Source organism: Sciurus vulgaris (assembly GCF_902686455.1).
Source record: "Sciurus vulgaris genome assembly, chromosome: 16".
NCBI lineage: Eukaryota > Metazoa > Chordata > Mammalia > Rodentia > Sciuridae > Sciurus > Sciurus vulgaris.
In genome coordinates, this window is record NC_136477.1 from 17,572,544 (window position 1) to 17,592,370 (window position 19,827).

At 56.7% G+C, this 19,827-nt stretch overlaps 2 protein-coding genes across 10 annotated transcripts in view; one reads left to right on the forward strand and one right to left on the reverse strand.

Moving 5' to 3' along the window:
* Positions 1-7,399: 7,399 nt before the first annotated feature.
* PDE4C (phosphodiesterase 4C) overlaps positions 7,400-19,827 on the reverse strand; it is a 187,969-nt gene continuing 175,541 nt past the window's right edge. For 3 of the 7 annotated variants that reach the window (XM_079114982.1, XM_079114981.1, XM_079114980.1), the window contains one exon: positions 7,400-7,741. The gene's annotated coding sequence lies outside the window, so the exon portion shown is untranslated. The remainder of the gene's footprint in view (positions 7,742-19,827) is intronic. The other 4 variants (XM_079114983.1, XM_079114985.1, XM_079114984.1 and 1 more) reach the window with 2 other exon arrangements.
* Positions 11,114-19,487, forward strand: CCDC124 (coiled-coil domain containing 124). 3 transcript variants are annotated; one of them, XM_079115994.1, is made up of 5 exons: positions 11,114-11,268; positions 13,841-14,010; positions 18,251-18,437; positions 18,816-18,930; positions 19,039-19,487. In XM_079115994.1, exons 2-5 carry the CDS (start codon positions 13,852-13,854, stop codon positions 19,241-19,243), a joined length of 666 nt encoding a protein of 221 aa, XP_078972120.1. In that variant the 5' UTR covers positions 11,114-11,268; positions 13,841-13,851; the 3' UTR covers positions 19,244-19,487. The 3 variants fall into 3 exon arrangements, with proteins under 3 accessions (XP_078972120.1, XP_078972122.1, XP_078972121.1); XM_079115996.1 differs by having other exon boundaries at positions 18,819-18,930; XM_079115995.1 differs by lacking the exon at positions 11,114-11,268 and adding an exon at positions 11,393-11,801.

A 19,827-nucleotide genomic window follows, 5' to 3' on the forward strand; every position in this document is an offset into this window, starting at 1 on the left:
GCCATGCTTCCTAACCCCACGCCACCTCAAGAGCCACCCAGAGCTGGTTCCGTGAATCCTTTCCTCTGGTCGTGATTTGCAGATGGCTCCCTTGCTTTTGTTTGCTTTCTGGACTAACTGCCACCATCTGATTTCTTAAGCTGGATTGAAGAAGGACCGTAAAGCAATTTGAAGAACACTTTATGACCTTCCCTGGCATCTCACTGCTCATTGCTCGCTACCACCTAACGGCGTGATTTCTGACCCCAGATAACAGAGACAAAGGGTGTCTACTAAACATGGGTCATGCCAGTAAAAAGATGCTTTGCAGAATCAGAGGGCGCTCTCTATCTTAACCACACTTTATCTGAGACATCGTAAACACTGAGTGCTGTGTTCACATTCCTGATGACGGCGGCAGTGTCGAGGACTCACATTCCCAAGGAGAGGCCACGTCCTCATGCCCTGGTGGTGGGAACAACGTCTTCACTCCTGCACCTCCCGGGGAGCCGCGCGTGGCTTCTGCGCTTCTTGACGTCCACGGACGCGCTCCGGGCGCTGCCGCGTGGGATTGGCATCACTCTCCTTCCGGTGCCCACGCCCTCTGGTTTCTCCCGTCCGAGCGCCCACCCCCCAGGACCTCAGACCTGCTCTGAACCAGGCTTTGTCACGGACCCCTCGACGGACCCCAGACGGTCCTGAGAGGGACGCCCAGGCTGCTTGCCCTGCGCGCCCCCTCGTCGCCGGGAGCCGCTGGAGTGGTCACGGTCCATTTTCCGGCATCAGCAGGTAGAGTTGTGTTTCCAGAGGGGCGAACGAGGTGGGGTCCACACGACAGTTGGCGTGGGTAAGAAATACTTGGGTCCCGCAGGGAAGATGGGGGCCGCTGGACAGGAGAGGAAATAAAAAGCTGATGTCGCCAAAGCCCTTCCCTCCTGGCCGCCTGTCGCCAAGGCAACCTGCCTCCAGGGGCCTCCCTCCTGCAAGGAGCTGTTCACCGGCGAAGGCCCTGGGCTCCCTCCCCTCGAGCCCAGGATCTCCGGGTTCTTGGCCACTGGTCACACATGCAGGGTGCGGAGGAGAGGCCAGGAGAACAGAGGGACTGTAAAGCGTCCAAAAGGGGCAGGGCATCCCCTTCTTTGGAGACCCAGCTCAGGGCCCTTCTCCGTGGAGAAGTCCACCTCTGTTCTGTCCTTGAGTGACACTTGCTTTCAGCTCTTGGCTCGGTGTTTCTGGGGTGTTGGGTCCTCAGAGTCCGGGGACTGGCCTCCACCCTGACTCTCGTCACCAGCATCTGCAGTGCCCACTGGGCTTCAAGTCCCTCCGTTCCATCTCCAACCAAGCCCCAGGCTCTTTGCCGGGCCCTGGCGTCTTCTGCCCTTCCTGCTGTCCCTTTCTGTCCCACCTCTACTCCTGCCCCACTCACTCCATGGGTCCCCACTGGCCTCGGAACAAGTTCATGGTGACATGAAACCCAAATCTGGTTCCTTCAGTTCTCCTCCTCCCCGCCCCAGCGAGGTGGCCCCTCGGACCCAGGGTCCAGTCGAGCCAGGATGGAGTCCAATGTTGCTGCTCATGAGCTCAACCTGGACGGCTCAGCCCGGGCGGCCTCTGCCCAGGGGGCTGTAAGCTGAGGGTGGTGGCACATGCCTGCCGTCCCAGCCACTCAGGAGGCTGAGGCAGGAGGATCAGTTGAGCCCCGGAGTTCACGGGCAGCCCAGGCAGCACAGTGAGACCCCATCTTAAAAAATAAAAAAAGTGTGTGTGTTAAACAGAAAAGGACGGGGAGGACGCAGCCCCCCGAAGCATCTCCGCTGTTCATTCAGAAATGAAGCTTCACGCAGGAATGGGGGACGAAGGGATGTCATGGCGCCGGGGGACCCACTTTCCTGGTGGAAAATGAGCCACTGAACAAAGAAAGGGAGTGGGTTTGTACAGGTTGTTGTGAGGGGTGGTCTAGTGAGCACGTCAGTTTCCTTGGGCAGTTTGAACTTTTGGGGGGTCGGGGGTCTGTGGGCAGCATCTGGAGAGGATTTACATGGAAGGAGATCAACGCCTCCTAGCGACGTCACTGCAGGGGTGATAAACCCCCTCCCTGTCTGCAGCTGCCACCTGGGACACCTTCGTCCTGGGAGATGAGGGCTGTCAGTGCAGGGCCTTCTCACCCGTTTCCCAGGCCACGTCACCTCGGGGACTTTCCGTGTCTGTTAGTGGGCGTGTTGGAAAGGACACAGTCCTGAAGTCCTGAGCCTTAGAAAGCCTCTGCCTTTGGCCAGAGGTGTGGCCAGGTCAACCACAGTCTGCAAGGAACCCCCAGCCGCAGGGGCCGGCGGAGCCCATGTCTGAAGTAGGGAGAGAGGCCTCAGATTGTGGGCTATCTACTGGGACAAAGTGAAAACACACCTGAGGTGACAGATTGCAGCCTATCGAGGAGAAGGGTCGACTCCAGGTACAACAGTCTGGTCTGCAGCGTGCGTCCCTGAAGGGCTGGGTCACCCATTAATGCTCCGTTCCCGCCCCAGCCCACCCAGCCCGCCGTCTCTCACGAAGGCTCGGGCTGTTGGCTGAATTCGGTCCTTGCTCAAATATTTGTTTTTGAGACGAGAGGCCTACGGGTGCCTCAGGCCTTCTAGTCAGGTCACAGCACACAGCAGGAGAGAGGGGCACCCTGGGAGCTGCAGGAGGCTGCAGCCACGCTGGTCTCTGAACCGGGGACAGCAGGCCAGGATTCCTGGGGTCGCCGAATGATCACACCTCAGAACGTGTGGCCAAAGCCCAGCGTGGTGGCACATGCCTGTAATCCTAGTGACTTGGGAGGCTGAGGCGGGAAGATCACGAGTTCAAAGCCAGCCTCAGCAACTTAGCAAGGCCCTAAGTAACTCGGCAAGACCCTGGCTCTAAATAAAAGATAAAAAGGGCAAAAGGGCCGGGATGTGGCTCAGTGGTTGAGAGCCCCTGGGCTCGATCCCTGGTACAAAAAAAAAAAAACCAAAAAAACAAAAAACAAATCATGTGATCAAAGACTTAGAATCTGCAGCCAGCCTCCTAGAAAGGGATGAAGCACCAACACAGGCTGCACCACAGACGAACCTTGGACACGGTTCTGAGAGGAAGACGCCAGACAGAAAAGGCCACAGCGTGTGACCCCATGATAAGAAATGCCCAGAGCAGGCGGAGCCACAGGGGCAGGAAGCAGATCAGTGGCTGCCAGGGACTTAGGGAAGGGCTGATGGGAACAGGATTTCCTTTTGGCTGATGAAAACAGTTTGGAACTAGATAACGATGCTGTCTATATTATGTGGATGGGCCACTTTCATTAATTTTGTGTTATGCAAATTTTACCCCAATAAAAATAGCAAATCAATAATACAATTTACTAAAAAAAAAAAAAAAAGTCATAGCCACTATAGAAAATGATATGGAGCTTTCTCAAAGAATTGAAGACAGAATTACCATATGAGCTGGGTGTGGTGTCATCCCAGTGCCTTGGGAGGCTGAGGCAGGAGGATGGTGAGTTCAAAGCCAGCCTCAGCAAATGTGAGGCGCTCAGCAACTCAGGGAGACCCTGTCTCTAAATAAAATACATCATAGGGCTGGGAATGTGGCTCAGGTAAGCATCCCTGGGTTCAATCCCACAGTATTAAAAAAAAAAAAAAAAACAACCACGCCATATGATCAACTTCCTGTCTGACCCAAAACAACAGAAAGCAGGGACTTAAACAGATAGTTACATCCCATGTTCAGAACAGCCTTATTTGCAACAGCTGAAAAGTGAAAGCAACCCAAACATCCTTCCGTGGATGAATGACTGAACAGTTCATGTGCACCGTGGAAGGTTATTTAGACCTAAGTTCTGATCAGGTGGAGCAGCAGCCCACTCCTGTCATCCCAGCTACTCAGGAGGCTGAGGCAGGAGGATGGTGAATTTGAGGCCAGCCTCAGCAACTTAATGAGAAATTAAAAGGGCTGGGGTTGTAGCACGGTGGTAGCACATTCTGGATTCAATTCCCAGTACCGGAAAGTAAAAAGGGGCTGGGGAGAGTCCGACACATCCTAAAACACGAATGTGCCTTAAAGGCGCTATGCTCTGTGAAATGAGCCAGTCACAAAGGACACGCTCTATGGTCCACTTGTAGGGTGTTCATTGAACCAGAAAGTAGGACGGCGGGTGCCGGCAGCTGGGACGGGGGAGTGCTTAACGCGGACAGGGCTTCCGCTTTGCAAGATGAAGGGTCCTGGAGCTGAATGGCGGTGACGGTTGCCCAAGGACGTGAGCACACTTAAGGCCACTGGACTGTGCACTTCCAATAGCAAGTTCCGTTGCGTGTATTTTAACCACAGTTTTTAAAAACACAACAACGTTCAGCCTTCTCAGCTCAGATTCCTAGAATTGGGGGCTTTCAGAGGCAGATCTGACCCACGGCCCGCTGACCCCACTCTGGTCTGAGGAATCACTGGGCACTGGAGCGCCCTCTCCAAGGACCCCAGGCACAGCACGGAGCTATGGTTTGTCCGGTTGTGTTGTCACTCTTTGCAGCAAGCAAAAGCCAAACCATCGGCCTGCTGCTACCAAGGTGTGGCAGAAGGCACTCGTTTCTGGATTTGGATTCCTGCAGATGATTCTTAGGTTCATGGCGGTGGGTTTTGATCTGGATAGGGCATGATCCAGGAAGAAATGGGGGGAAATTCTTGTGTGGGTATCTTGGATTCCTTCCTTCCTTCACTTGGCATACCAAGGAACTACTGTATAAGTTACGTATTGCTGCATGACAAGTGACCCCCATCTAGCAGCTTAACACGTCACACACTTATGACCTCACATAAGGGGCTGGACTCTGAGAGGGGCTTGGTTGGGTACCTCTGGCTTAAAAAGGTGCTGAGAGGTGGCCTTCCAGGTGTTGGCCAGGGCTGTGGTAGCATCATGGCTGGGCTGGGCTGAAGGCTCCATTTCCATGATTGCTCAGGTGGACCTTGCCATGGGGCCACCTTGGGATGTGGCAGCTGGCTTCCACCAACGGGAGTGACCCAAGAGAGGTAGCACCCAGGATGCAAGTCACAGTCTTTTATTTATTTTTCCTAAGCATATGCATGTTACTCTTTTGTTACTATAACAAAATCCTGAGATGATACACTTGAAAAGAAGAAAGGTTTATTTTGGCTCACAGTCTTGGACATTTCAGTCCATGGTTGGCTGGCCCTGTTGCCTTTGGGCCTGTGGCAGACAGCAGCTCATGGTGGGAGAACGTGGCAGAGAAGCTGCTCCCCACCTCCCCGCAGCCAGGAAGCACAGGGAGAAAGAGGAAGAGACCAGCGACCCAGTCTCCCTTCAAAGGCAAACCCCAATGACCTAACTTCCTCCCACAAAGCCCCACCTCTTAAAGGCTCCACCCCCTCCAATAGCGCCATGGATTGGAGGGTGCCTTGGGCCACATATTCAAAACATAGCGACGGGGGTGTATTTGTACTACATAATGTTAAAAGAAACACTGTGAGCAAATTAAACTTAACAGCATGCTTTTGAGCAAATAACTTTTTTTCGGCACCGGAGCGCATGGAACCAAGTCAAGAGCTCTACCACTGAGCTTCACCTCCTTCCCAAGAAAGACCCTTCCTCCTGCACCTCAGAACCAGAAGGCTCCTAGAAAGCTCCACCCAGCAGCAGGAACTGCGGGTTGGCTTCTGCAGCGGGGACCCAGCGGCAAAGCAGCGCAAGCCACTGATTGGATACGGCTGGTCATGTGTCGAGCCTGGCGCGGTCCGCTGGCGGGCTGTGACTGGCTGAAACTCAAGTGTTTGTGATTGGCTGAAACTCAACTGAAATCTGGCTGTTTGTTAGATCTTGTGTTAAAGTTTCAGTTTGTTCACTGGGTTAGGTAGTGGTTCCTTGGGAACGCAACCAGAGACCATCTCAAGGGAATGGCAATAACAAGATATCCAGAACTAAAACGAGCAAAGAAAGAAATCCGAAACGAGGTAGCTACCGGTTTCCTTTCTTCACCTGCTCCTACTGCAGGACATCCTTTTTGAGTCTGCCACCTCTGGTGTGTGCCCTTTAGCCTTACGCTTGTTGCCCTCTGATTGCAAAATGGCTGCTGCCGCGCCAGATGTCATACTCATATTCAAGGCAGAAAGAAGGAGGTAAGGTGGGAACCCAGCTGCATCTCCCTTGTATCAGGAGAGACAAGGCTTTGCTAGAAATCTCTGCTGTATACTCCCTTCCGCTTCATTGGTCAGATCCGGGTCCATGGCCAACCCTACTGGTAGAGGTGTCCCGGGAAGCTGGGAAATGGGAACTCATTCGTGCGTGCGTGCCTGCGTCACTAGGGATTGATCCCAGGGACCCTTTACCACCGAGCAACATCCCAGCCCCTTCTATTTTTTATTTTGGGACAGGGTCCAGCTAAATTGCCCACGCTGGCCTGGAACTGGCGATCCTCCTGCCTCCGACTCCCCAGCCGCTGGGCTCAGGTGGGCGCCGTCGTGCGCTGCCCTGGTTTTCAGTCTAACCTCGGAAGTGAGTTCGTAAATCCAGCCCCGCGATGGAGGCACCGCGCAGTGGTGGAGCCCTTGCCCAGAGTTTGGTTCCCAGCACAGAAAAAGAAAAGGCTTAGCGGACCCAGCCCAGGACCCCCAGTAAAACATGCCCCACAGGCAGCCGGGGGCGGCGCGTGCTGGCGACCGTGTGGCTCAGACCCTTCGGCTGGAACTGAAGCCTTAGGGGACAGTAAGAAACGTCTCCAGCGCGAGCCGCCCTGGGCTGGCTGTGAGGAAAGCGCACTGGCCGGCCAGGTGACCTGGTCTGTTGCATTTCCAGAGTGGAACTCGGGTCCTCAGAAGCAGTGACAAGGGACACAGACTCATCGGAACCCCAGTCCTGCCGACCTCGGCAGGAGTGAGCAGAACCGTGGCGTTTTCCAGTGGCGTTAAAGGGCACCTTGGAGGAAACCTGGGGTCTCTCTAAAAATGCATTGACTACTAGGGCCACGGGAACCCCAATACTCCGCTCGCGCTTGTGATTCCAGCAGCTGGGGAGACTGAGGCAGGGGGATCTGGAGTCCAAAGCCAGCCTCGCAACTTAATGAGACCTTATCTCTAAATAAAAATAAAAAGGGCTGGGGGCGTGGCTCAGTGGGAGAGCACACTGGGTTCCATCCCCAAGGACCCCCCCCCCCCAAAAAAAGGAAAAAGATAACCCATAACCCCAGTGCTTGCTCCCACTCCCCACGGCTGGGCTTGCTGACTGAGTTGTAGTGTCCTCAACAGAAGCATTTTGAGTGCCTAAGATTAAGACCCGGTTTTGACAAGAGGAAGTTTGCAGAGGAAGTGTGGGGGAAGGTGCTTTCCAGGAGGGGCCGGGGGAGGGAATCTGCTGTGGGAGGTCCCGACAACAGCTCTACAAACAAGTAGCTTAAAGCAACAGAAAGGTACTGTCTCGTGGTTCTGGAGACCAGGAAGTCCACAATCCAAGTGTTGGCAGGGCTGCTTCCTTCTAGAAGCTCTGCGGGAGGATCTGTTCCGTGCCTCTCCTGGGCTTGGTGGCAGCTGGCATCCTTGGTTTGCTGGCACATTCTGCAGGACCCTTCTTCCCTCTGCAGCCCTTGGGCCCAAACCACCTCCCCCCTTTTTTGCAGTACTGGGGGGGGTTGAACCCAGGGCTTCACACAGGCGAGGGAGGGCTCTACCCCTGAGCCACATCCCCAGCCCTTTTTATTTTGACACAGGGTCTCACTGAATTGCCCACTCTGGCCTCAAACTTGCAATCCTCCTGCCTTAGCCTCCTGAATTGCTGGGATATAGGCATGTGTCACCATGCCCCACTCACATGCCTCTTATGGTAACCAAATGTTCCTTGGTCTTAACTTGATCACATCTGCAGAGTCTATTTACAAGTAAGGTCATGTTCACAGGTACCAGGAGTGAGGATTTGAGGGGACACAATTCAGCATCGACTTTCTGAATTGGACAAAGAAATAGCTAGTGTGGCATTCACCAAGGCCAGGTGTGGAGTGAAGAGACGTGGCCATTAGCTGTGTCCAGAATAACTAACTGGCTGTGGTTTGTGAGAAATGCAGGAGACTGAGGCGCAAGTGGCAGGAGAAGGGCACGGAGCTCAGCAGTGCAGGATGAAGACAAGGCGGGGCGGGAAGGTGACCGGCGTGGAGGAGGCCCCGGGCTCTGTCCCCAGCACCACCACGCGGGAGAAGAGACCCATCATCTTATCCTGAGCACAGGAGGTCATTCCGCTGGGGGACCTTAAACTGAGGATTCTAGAATGAAGGCGATCCTTGATTTGTAACAGCTCGACTTGGCGATCTTTCAGCACATTGTTTTCCAATTGCAAAGGAAGGACGGGAGGGTTCGACGGAGAGGTTGGGTCCTAGCACTCACTCCTGGGGGCGTGGGCTGGGATACGATGGAGGGCCACCCGGATCTGAGGCGCTGGGGCGCAGGACAGGTGGCCTGCCACAGCGCAGCAGGACTTCTCCAGATGTTCGCCAAGTACATTCCTTTCCTTTACAACCCAGGCCGCTGTCTCCAGGTCCTCCCCCAAGGACTAGAGAGAAGGGCCGCAGCCGGCGCCCCCTCCCCACTCTCCCGCCCCCACGGCCTTTGGAGACCTTCCTATCTGGCCGCAGGCTTCCAGGGCACTGATTAGTCTTCAACCCAACAGCGCCGGCACCCGCCTCCTGTGACTTGAACCTTCGTAGAGTCCACGTGGGAACAGGATCAGGCCACACTGGTCTCTGTGCCTGCTTTCCCTCGCCACAGTGTCCTCTGGCTCTCTAAAGTCCATGACCTTAATTACATCTTCAAAATCTCTTTTGCTAGACAACAAATTATTCACGGTATCCAAGGATACTGAACATTTGGGGGAGCTCTTCTGCTGACTATAGAAATTGCCCAAACATACTCATTATTAATTCAGTGACATTTTTCTACTGTCGACCTAAAGACTACATTTTCAGCAAACTCATAAAGCTCTCATGATTTATGGTATCATGAAACCATAAAGTGAAATGCTCTCAAAATAAATCTAAGCTTGGCTTGGTGCATAGATCTGTCATTGACTAGGAGGCTGAAGCAGGAGGATCACCAGTTCTGGGGCAGCCTCCGAATCTTAGGAAGATCCTCAGCAACTTAGCAAGACCCTGTGTCAAAGTTTAAAAAAACGAATAATGAAGTTCTGGGGATACAGTTCAGTGGGGAAGTGACCCTGGGTTTAGCATCCAGTATACAAGAAAGAAGGAAAGAAAGAGAAAGAAGAAAAGAGAGAAGTCTATCATGCTGCACACTTTAAATTGTTTACGATGGTAAATTTCATGCTATGTTTGTAACCACAATGAAAAATAAAACTTAAAAAGGGATCTGTTGGGGAGCTGGGGTCGTAACTCAGTGGCAGAGCGCTTGCCCAGCATGTGTGAGTTACTGGGTTTGATCCTCAGCACCACAAAAAAACAAAGGCATGTTATTCATCTACAACTACAAAGAAAAATTTAAAACTCTATTGTTATCAGCTCACTTTATTGAACGTAACTTCATACTTTCATAACTTTTAAACAAGTTATTGAAAGTCAATGAAGTACTGATAATTCGCTTGATTCCTAGAACCAAATGGAGATTTAGGAAACAAATCATGAGAAAACTTAGCTCATACAAATTAAAATATCACATTGGCATTTTTGTTTAGTTGGTTAAATTTTAAACACCCTTTAAACAATGCCAAAAGCTCTTCTTTTCTCTTGCACTAATTAAACATCTGAGGTAAAAGGTTCCCAGCCCAAGGTGTGACTAGTCTGGATCTTTATCGGAGAAAGGATTATAAAGGTTCGTTGAGCCCCTTCTTTTTTGCAGCCCTGGGGATGGAAGCCAGGGCCTGGCCAGAGCCACACCCCAGTCCGATCCCCCTCGGTATTAAACACCTTCTCAGGTGCACAGACTCCACCTTCCTGACAGCACAGCCCTCTCAGAGTCCAAAAACAACCCGACAGGAACATGCCAGGCAATTTCATAAAAGGGGGCTGGTGCGGGAGGAGCGAGGGCAAATGGGGACGCCAAAGGAGCTAAAGTGGCGGGGCAGGAGTCTTGAGGGCAGTGGGGATCCATGGTAGGCTTTAGAGCAGGGCAGGTGGGTCGACTGACTTAGGTCCCAGCAGCGTCGCTGGAAGGATGCCTTTTGGAGAACAGATTCTCTGGTTCACTGGTCCTGCTTGTACTGCCCGCTTCCACAGCCAGGCCTGGTGTAACCAATCCTTAATATTAGCATTTTTACGCATGTGGATACTGAGGCTTAGTAAATGACACATAGGTGTCTAAGATAAACTGACGCCCCAAGCCTAATTACTTAGTAAAATGACAAAGGTGCCTGCCTGTAATCCCAGTGACGTGGGAGGCTGAGGCAGGATCACAAGTTCAAAGCCAGCCTCAGCAACTTAGCGAAGTCCTAAGCAACTCAGTGAGACCCTGCCTCTGAACAAAAAATTAAAAAACGGGCTCGGGATGTGGCTCTGTGGTTAAGTGCCCCGAGCTCAATACACATTATTAAAAAAAAAAAAAAAAAAAAAAAAAGTAGACAAAGGAAAAATCCAAATAAAGTTAAAAAAACAAAAATAGAAAAATAAAAATAAGGGCGGTAGAGTCGATAATCCGGGAGGAGAGGTCAGTAGGAACAAAAGAAGAGGACTTTGAACCGCTCGGGTTACATTTCAGCCAAATTCAATCCCTGATCTCTCAGCCTCAGTTTTCCAGCTGCACAGCGGCGGAGGGTGTTAATTTCTACGCCCGCCCCTTTCTCTCCTGTGCCCTAGCGTGGCGAGTGGGACGAAGATCTTGGACTTGGAAAGCGCTTTCAAAGCTCAAACTCTGAAGGGCCAATTGAGTCTTCCTCTAACAACCTGGATCATCTCCCCATATGGACCACCGGCGCGCCCTGGCGGCCAGGCAACTCCTGGCTGATGCCGTCGGACCGCGTGTGAAATAGAGGCCACCATCTTTCATCCGGGCAGCGGCCATCTTGGTAAAGCTAATGTTCTAGATTATACCTCATATCCACCGTCCTGGCTCCTCAGTATGTGAAATGAGAACAAATAATGAGTATTTACGAAATATCCTCGTTTATAAAATAGAAGAAATGGATGACGACTTAAGGTTGGGTGCGAGGCCCGGCCAGCATTTCCTTTACCAAGATGGCGACGGCATAAAACGTAATGAGCGCGCGCCACCGGAAGGTCAGCGCGCAGGCTTTGTAGTGACGTCACGGAGGCGCGACCGGGCCGGCGCTGGGGGAAGGAGGTAGGAGCGGCCGCGGCGCGGGCGGAGCCCGGGTGTTGGGGGGCGGACGGGCCCTGCGGGGATTGCTCGGCGCCGGTCTATTTTCGGGAAGGCTGGAGGTGGGGTGCTCGGCGACATGGGCACTTCTGGCGCCCAGTCTTGACAGCTCCGAGGGGAGCTGTGCCCATTTCTCGGACCTGGGGAACGAAAGCCAGACGGCATCGTGTTGCCACCCAGACCCACGATGCACTGAACAGCTTGCACTCCGAGGATGACCGAGCTGGATGCAGACGCCCCCTTGCAGTGGGATTAGGGGTTGGGATGGCGTGGCCCAGAGGGTACTGACTGGGAGGGCTTCTCGGAGGAGGCAGCTGTGAGCTTTATCCTCTGTTCCCTTACGTTCACCCCCAGTCAGTCAGGTGGGTCTCAGTTCCCCCTGAAGTGGATCCCACGGCCTGCCTGATCCACTCCCTGGACCCCGTCTGGCCTCCTAGTTGTGCTGGCCCTTCAGTCCACCACCTCACCCACCCCGGAGGGCCCAGTCTCACCCACAGGTGCTGCTCGAAGGCCCCCCCACACCTTCCCATCGTGCCGGAATGGAGACCCTGTTTCCCGTGGTGTCTCCTGCACACCTCTGCAGGCTCAGGGTCCCCTACTTTAGCACCTTCTCTAAGAGGCCATCAACCCAGGCTGGGTCAGAGAAGCCCCCTCCCGGTGCCCTGAGCAGCACGGCTCTGATCATATTATTATTATTATTATTATTATTATTATTATTATTATTTTGGCGGTGCTGGGGATGGAACCCTGGGCCTTGTGCGTGCCAGACAAGTGCTCTACCACTGAGCCGCAGGCCCAGCCCACCTAGTCGCATCTTGTAACTCCAGCCAGCCCTCTGTCTTCCTGCTGGGCAGGGGAGTCCCATGCACTCGGGAAGCTGGTGTCCAGCACTCTGCACAGCATCCCATGCCCACTAGTTGCTCTGTGTGTTTGTTGAATGACAGGTGTGAGGAGAAATGACCACGCAGAACACAAAGCATGTGTATTAGCTTGGGCAGCCATGACAAGAATGCCACGGGCTGGTGGCTTAAACACAGAGAGATTTTCTCTGACTTGGAGGTTGGGAAGTCCTGCCGGTTCCGTTCTGGGGAGGCCTCTTCCTGCTGTGCAGCCAGCCACCAGCTCACTCCCAGCCTGGTGGGAAAGAGGGACACTTATCACATAATCATCTAACTGGATCTAAAATAGCAACCCAGATATGTGTCTCCAGGAGAAGTTTGTGGTCTGAAAGAATCAGGAGGTCTCGGAAGGCTTCCTGCAGGCGGCAACTTCTGAACTGGGCCCTGAAGTTTCAATAGGAGTTTACTAGATAAAAAGGCACAGAGGGTATCCAGGCGCGGGGCAGAGTGAGCTCAGAGGCCCTGGGGCGGAAGCCTGCATGGCTTTGAAGAAGGACCAAGAGGCCAGTGTGGCTTCCGCCCGGTAAGGCAAAAGGAGAAGCAGGGAGAGGGTGGAAAGGGCAGCAAGGGGCTTTACCAGCCAGCGCCTTGGTGACCCGTCCGTTCTCTCCTGGGGATTCCAGGGCAGGTTTCCTGCGGGGTCTCCCGTCAGCATTCGGTAATGGTAACAAGACTTACCACTTGGCTCGGGCTGAGGAGGGCCGGGAGGGTGTGGGTCAGGGACCTCAGCCTCAGGCACACTCCAGCTTCTGTGGACACTGGAGTCCACTGTAGAATGACTCAGAAAAGCCAAAAAGCAGAAACAACACAGGTGTCCATCCCCAGATGAGTGGGTGGACAATGCCTGGCTTGTCAGCGGGACACGTGACGTGTGCCTGTCATCTCAGCTATGCAGGAGGCTGAGGCAGGAGGTCATGAGTTCAAGCCAGCCTTGACAACTTAGTGAAGTCCTGCATCAAAATGAAAAATCAAGGGCTAAGCATCCGGCACAGTGGTAGAGCACCCCTGGCTTCAGTCCCCGATGCCCTAAGAAAGTGACATATCCTTCGGTGGAATATGAGTCAACCATGAAAATGATGAAGCACTGACAGGCTCCCAGATACAGGGACGACCTGGAAACAGGATGCCAAGCGCCCGAGCCGCGCGCAGGAGGACGTGCAGTGTACGCTTCCATTTGTCAGAGCAGATCGGGCCTGGGAGCAGGTGGGGAGTGGCTGCAGGAGGGGTGGGTCTCCTTTGTGGAGGTGGAAGTGCTCTGGGCCTGGGCCAAGTGGCTCTCGCCAGCTCGCGGGACACTGTCAAGTGGTTCATTCTGCGTCTGTGGGTTTCACCTTCGGGTGTGTTTCTGTGGTCCTGCAGCACTGTGTCCCTGAGCCACATCCCCAGTCCTTTTATTTTTCATTCTGAGATGGCCTCCCTAAGTTACCCAGGCTGGCCTTGAACGTGCGATCCTCCTGCCTCGGCCTCCTGTTTCTGGGATGACGCGTGCACCACCACACCTGGCTGACCTTAATAAGATACTAGAGGGAGGGAGGGAGGCCATGAGCCTCGCCTCATAGCCACTGGGGTGGGGGATGGAAGCACAGCTGTGCGTCCAGGGTGCTGCCTCCCCTCACCACTGTGCCCTCTCTCTGCAGCCTGCTGAGGGATGCCCAAGAAGTTCCAGGGCGAGAACACCAAGTCGGCGGCGGCCCGAGCACGGAGGGCTGAGGCCAAGGCGGCAGCTGATGCCAAGAAGCAGAAGGAGCTGGAGGATGCTTACTGGAAGGACGAGGACAAACACGTCATGAGGAAGGAGCAGCGCAAGGTGGGCAGGGCACTGGCCGGCACTTAACTGGTGGCGTGAAGGGGAGTTGGCCTGGAAGGCTGGAAGCACTGAACTTGCTGGGAGGGAGGTGGAGACAGCGGATGCAGTTTGTGCAAAGGCCCTGGGGTGGCGAGCACTCGCCCGGTTTAGGGAGTGGCAGGGCGGGCCTGGCTCCCTATGGCTTGTTGCTTCAGAGTAATGCCAGGGTGGCGCTAGACCGGTCAGTCCTGCTGGGAGTCTACTCCTGAGGGGCCACTGGCATCTGCTAGGCGGAGGCCGGGGATGCTGCACAACCCGTGGTGCAGGGACGGCGCCAGGTGCAGCAGAACTGCGGCCAGAATGCTGTGATGGGCTCCACTGCCGACTGCCACCTGCCCCGGTGGTGGACAGTCCCTGTGAGCAGGGCCAGGCCCAGCTGCTCGCCTGCTGTCAGGCGTGGCTCTGGGCTGTGCCCGACCTGCTGGGCCCAGTAGGTGGCGCCAGTGAGCCGCCCTGAGCCAGCCTGCGGCCACCTGTTGTGCTCGGGCTCCGACCTCAGCGAACAGCGTCACTGGTTTCCCTCCTGCCCCCAGCCCCGCCCCCACGGTGCCTGGGACCTGCGACGTCTTCACTCTTCTATGTTTTGAGTCGGGTCTCTGGGGCTTGGTGGCCCGTGGGAGGCTCTGGGTTGCCGCATCGCCCCAGCGGTCCTGACCGCCTGGCCCCACTTCCTCCGTCCTTCCTCTCATCAGTGTTGAAGACGTCACCGTTGAAAAGGCGGAAGGGAAAACCAGTATTTGCCAAAGGCCCCATCTAGACGGAGGGGCGGCCCTGGGGCCTGGGGCCTCCCACGGCCTTCGTCTTGGGGATGAGGTGCTTCCGGTTCCCCGAGTGAGGGAACCGAGGCACAGAGAAGGCAGGAAGCGCCGCAGGTCACCCTTGCCCGAGGTGTGGGGCCCGGAGCGTCGGCTGGCCAGGCGCCTGCACAGCACGTTTCGGGAGCAGCGGAGAGCAGAGGTGGCCAGCAGTGGGGCCAAGCGGTGGCCAGCTTAGACTTCATCTAGGGGCCAGCAGAACCCTGCGGCCACTAGACTTGACACTGGCGCAGAGGTAGCACAGAGGGCAGCTTTGCAAACAGGCACAACTGCCGCTGGCAAAGCCCAGTCCCCGGGTGGGCGTGGCTCTTGAAGGCCCAGTGAAGGCATCCGTGTGGCGCTCCGCTTGGAATCAGGTGGCCCCCAACTCAGGCAGGCTACTCCCACTGAGGTTTTGGGCTCGGGGATGAAGAGGCGGGAACTCCCGCCAGGCGTGCTGTTTAGAGTGGGACCTTTGGGAGTGACTGGGTCAGACAAGGTCGACGGGCAGAGCTCAGGCGGAGAGGGGAGACACAAGCGCACACACTCCTCATCTCGACCAGTGATGCTCAGTGCCACCTTGGGAATGGCCGTTACCACAGACCTGGCCAGTGGGGCCTGCCTGGCCTTTCTCTGACCTCCAGAACCACGAGCCAAATAAACCTCTTTTCTTTATGAAGTCAGCTGCCTCAGGTGCTGCGTTATAGTCGTGCAAAGTGGACTCGCGCAGGGCGTGCCCTCTGTCCAGTGCCCCTCACTCAGAGGCCCATGCTTAGTGCTGGTTCTTCTCCACTGCCGTGTGGCTTCGAGATCTATCCGCCTCCACCGACTGGTGGGTGCCGGGCCTCTCTGGAGCACACCTGGTCCCCCTTCATTCCTCCCATGAGAGCTGCTTTTAAAACACCAGGGGGCTGCAGCAGGGCATCTGCCCAGCCTGCGCACGCTCTGGGTTCGGTTCCCAGCACTGCAGAAAATCAAAATGAAATGAAATGTGTTGTTTTGATTAAAAAAAAAAAAAAAAATCTATGCTGCTCCAGACACTGAAAACCAGTACTCCCCCCTGTGGGCTGCACTGTCATCCAGAGCCCCGGCGGTGGCATTTCCCGTTGGTGATGGGCACTGCTGTGCGCCTCTGGGCTCCGGCTCAGTCCCCCGAGGCTCAGGTCTCAGGCTTTCTTATACCTGGGACTGAACCCGGGGTGCTTTCCCACGGAGCCATGTCCCAGCCTTTTTGTACTTTATTTAGAGACAGGGTCTCGCTGAGTTGCTTAGCACCTGACTTGTGCTGAGGCTGGCTTTGAACTCACAATCCTGCCTCAGCCTCCTGAGCTGCTGGGATTATGGACGCGTGCCCAGGGCCTGGCATCGGGCTCGTTTTTGACGGCTCTGAAGTATCCCACCGAGAGGACGTGCCCTCTGCACACCACCTGGGCTGCCTATTGCCAAATGTCCTGCTCTGCATGAGACTGCGTGGCTGTGAAAAATTGTGTGTGCATGTGTGTGAGCATGCAAATGTGCATCAGGTGTGTGTGAGTGTGCGTAGTGTGCATGCGTCTCCCTGGTGTGGGGCCCAGGCCTGGCCGGTGCTGGGCAGGCCCTGCCGCTGACCGACCCCGCCCTTCCTCAGTGGCTGCCTTGGCATTGAGCGGCCTCCTGTGCGGCCCAGGCTGGCCTTGGATTCCTGTGCTCAGGTGTCCCTCCTGCCTCACGTCCTGGAGCTGGGGCCACAGGCGTGCCACCACCACAACCTAACAAGAAACGATGCATGCCAAGCGCTGCTGTCGGCCCTGTGACTCTGACAACCTGGTCTTCGTGTCCTTCCGAAGTTGTTGGAACCTTCCAGAATCCATCCATTCTTTTAGCACACTTCTGTCACCACCTGCTGGACACCCCGGGGCTGGGGACAAGTGGGCCGCACAGCCCAGCAGGCCCCCACGTGCTCCAGGCTCGCTGCCTGGAGGAGGGCGGAGTCCCTGGGGTACAGCAGCCTGGGGACGGATCTTAGACCACAGGTGCCACCGGCATCCCACCTCACGACCTTGTCTAGTCTAGAACTCTCCTCAGCTGCGCCTGCAAACACCACCAGCATCCCATCCTGGGGACTGAGTTCCCAGCTCGTGGGCTTTGGGGGACACGTTCCAGCCACAGCCCTCAGCCAGCACCAGAGGAGCCGTGGAGGAGGAGGGCACTTGGGATGGGGGCCCTCGCCTGCTTCCTTGACTCGCTATGTGGCCAGCCAGGCCCAGAAAGCAGCCAGCCACAACTGAGGCCAGGGCCTCCGCCTCCAGGACAGATGAGGCCATCAGAAGGCTGGAAAATGGATCTTTGGGGCACAGAAAAGAGCCGTGTGGTGGAGGGGAGGCTCAGAGAGCCAGAGTCAGCCAGAGAGGAGGCAAGAACACTCCAGGCTAGGAACAGCCATTGCAAAGGCCCTGAGGCAGAGTGGTGTTGGGGGCGAAGTAAGTATGGACTGTGCCTGTGTGCCGTGGGTGGGTCGAGGACCCTCAGGTTGACGTCACCTCTGACTGACGGACACTACATCTCAGAGCCTAGTGGCTACGCGTAAACACCCTCCCACTTCCCTCGGTGCAGGCATGGCCTTAGGCATGAGGACCTCTCTTCTGAGACCCTCAGTTCTTCCAGGTCTGGAGACACAGGTAGTGTCCCCAGGAATGCTGCAGGTGTCTCTGGGGGAACTCGAGCTTAAGGGGCAGATGGCAGGGTCCCAGGCAGTAAGCAGGCAGGTGGGTGTCTGAGGGCAGGGCCCCGTGGGGGTGCTGGGCAGGTGGCAGGGGCTCTTCGGAGCCTGTTGTCGTGCTATGAACAGAGCAGCACCTCCTGGCCCCCTGGGTGAGTGAGGGCAGTGGCCATGGCAGGTCCCACAGACCAGCTGCATCAGGACCTACCCCCCCACTAATACGTGCCTGAGGACATTTGAACACAATGTCCCCCAGCTGCCAAATGGGCCCAGACCTCCATGGCTTTGAGTCCAAAGCAGACCCCTCTGTCCTGGGGCTCCCCGTGGCCCAGGCCCCTCCTCCCGGACCCTCTCCCTCCACAGTGGCCCCCAGCTGCCCACACCAGCTCCAAACCCATCTCGCCAGGGTCCTTCATACCTGCCCCACCCCCACCAAGGAGGGGCCCCCATCTGGTCGCCCCTCCTGCCATGCAGGTGTCACTGCTCCAAGAGCTGCTGCTTGTCCTGGCCAGGGTCCCCTGTTGCCCACACCCCTGTAGGACAGGAGCCTCTTGCTAGGGCAGCCCCTGGGCCCATCTTCCCCCCCCCCCCCCCGTGTCCCCAGCACCCATCAAGGCCACCTGCAGCTTGGCTGGGGTTAAAAGCAGGACCCGCAGTGCCAGCGGGGTGGGGTGAGGTGGCTCCCTCAGCCTGACACCCGTCCCCACAGGAGGAGAAGGAGAAGCGGCGCCTGGAGCAGCTGGAGCGCAAGAAGGAGACGCAGCGCCTGCTGGAGGAGGAGGACTCGAAGCTCAAGGGTGGCAAGGCCCCCCGGGCGGCCCCCAGTAAGGTCACCCGTGCCCAAATTGAGGACACGCTGCGTCGCGACCATCAGCACAGAGAGGCCCAGGACACAGGTGGGCTGCCTCCCACTCTGGAGTGGCCCTTTTGGCCACTGGAGGCTGAGCCCTGGGATTACCCCAGGGTCTGCAGGTCCCCCTTCACAGTGGTGGCAGCTGGGACGGCATGGGTGTGCGCATGTGGCTGGTGCTCCCTGGGGCCTGAGTGGGGGTCCTGAGGCCAGGAACCCTAGACGTGGGTGGGCGCCTGCGTGAGGGCTGGGGGCCTGGGCAGGGCGTGGGGAGGCCCCTGCTCCCTCCCGCAGCCTCCGGGCCTCTTCCGCCCCCTCCCTCCCTGCCTCCCTCCCGGCTGCTTCTGCCACGGTCTCATCTTGGAACTCTGCATCTCTGACTGTGTCTCTGTCACCACCCACCCGACCGTCTGCCTGTCCCAAGCAGAGAAAGCCAGGAGCCATCTGGAGGTGCCGCTCGAAGAGAACGTGAACCGCCGCGTGCTGGAGGAGGGCAGCGTGGAGGCGCGCACCGTGGAGGACGCCATCGCCGCGCTCAGGTAGCCGGGCCTCCCTTGGGTCTGGGGGCAGGCGGGGCGGGGCCTCCCGGGGCTTCTGGGGGCGGGGCGGGGCCTGCAGCCCCCTGATGCCACCCCGTGCGCTCCCAGTGTGGCGGAAGAGGCGGACCGGCACCCCGAGCGCCGCATGCGGGCGGCCTTCACCGCCTTCGAGGAGGCCCAGCTGCCCCGGCTCAAGCAGGAGAACCCCAACATGCGGCTGTCGCAGCTGAAGCAGCTGCTGAAGAAGGAGTGGCTGCGCTCTCCCGACAACCCCATGAACCAGCGGGCCTTGCCTTTCAACGCCCCCAAGTGAGGCCAGAACTGGGGGCGCTGCCCACGGGCGCCCAGGCCGCGACTCCGACTCCGAATGCCCTCCCTCTGGGTCAGCTCTGAGGATTACAAAGAAGTCCGGGGACCCTGGTACCTGCCCCTGGGGCTGTGTGCCATCCCGCCAACCCTCTTCCGCCAGTGGGCCCCTGCTCTGAGTGCCACCCTCAATCCCCCGCCGCACCTGTGGGGCCCTGGGGCTGAGCACCCAATAAAGGCGGTGGGCAAGGCCTGTGTGTGCCGGTAGGTGCTGAGGGTTGGCCCGAGGTGGGGAACGCAGACACAAAGGTTCTCGTTGGGTACCTGCCCTTGCCCGAGCTGAGACCATGGCTGCAAAAGGCCAGGGCCCCACTTCAGGCCATGACATGTGTCCACGGAGACCCCCGTATGACCTTCTGCTGTCTGCCAGGACATGCTGGACATGCTGGCCCGAGGTCATGTGGCATTTCAGGGCCAGCGCTCACCTGCCATCATACTTGGGGTGAGGGGATGCTGGCTTCTCCGCTGTTATCTCGACAGGGAATGTGTCTGGGATGGATTCTGGGCTGGCGTCCCACTGGTGACTTTCTC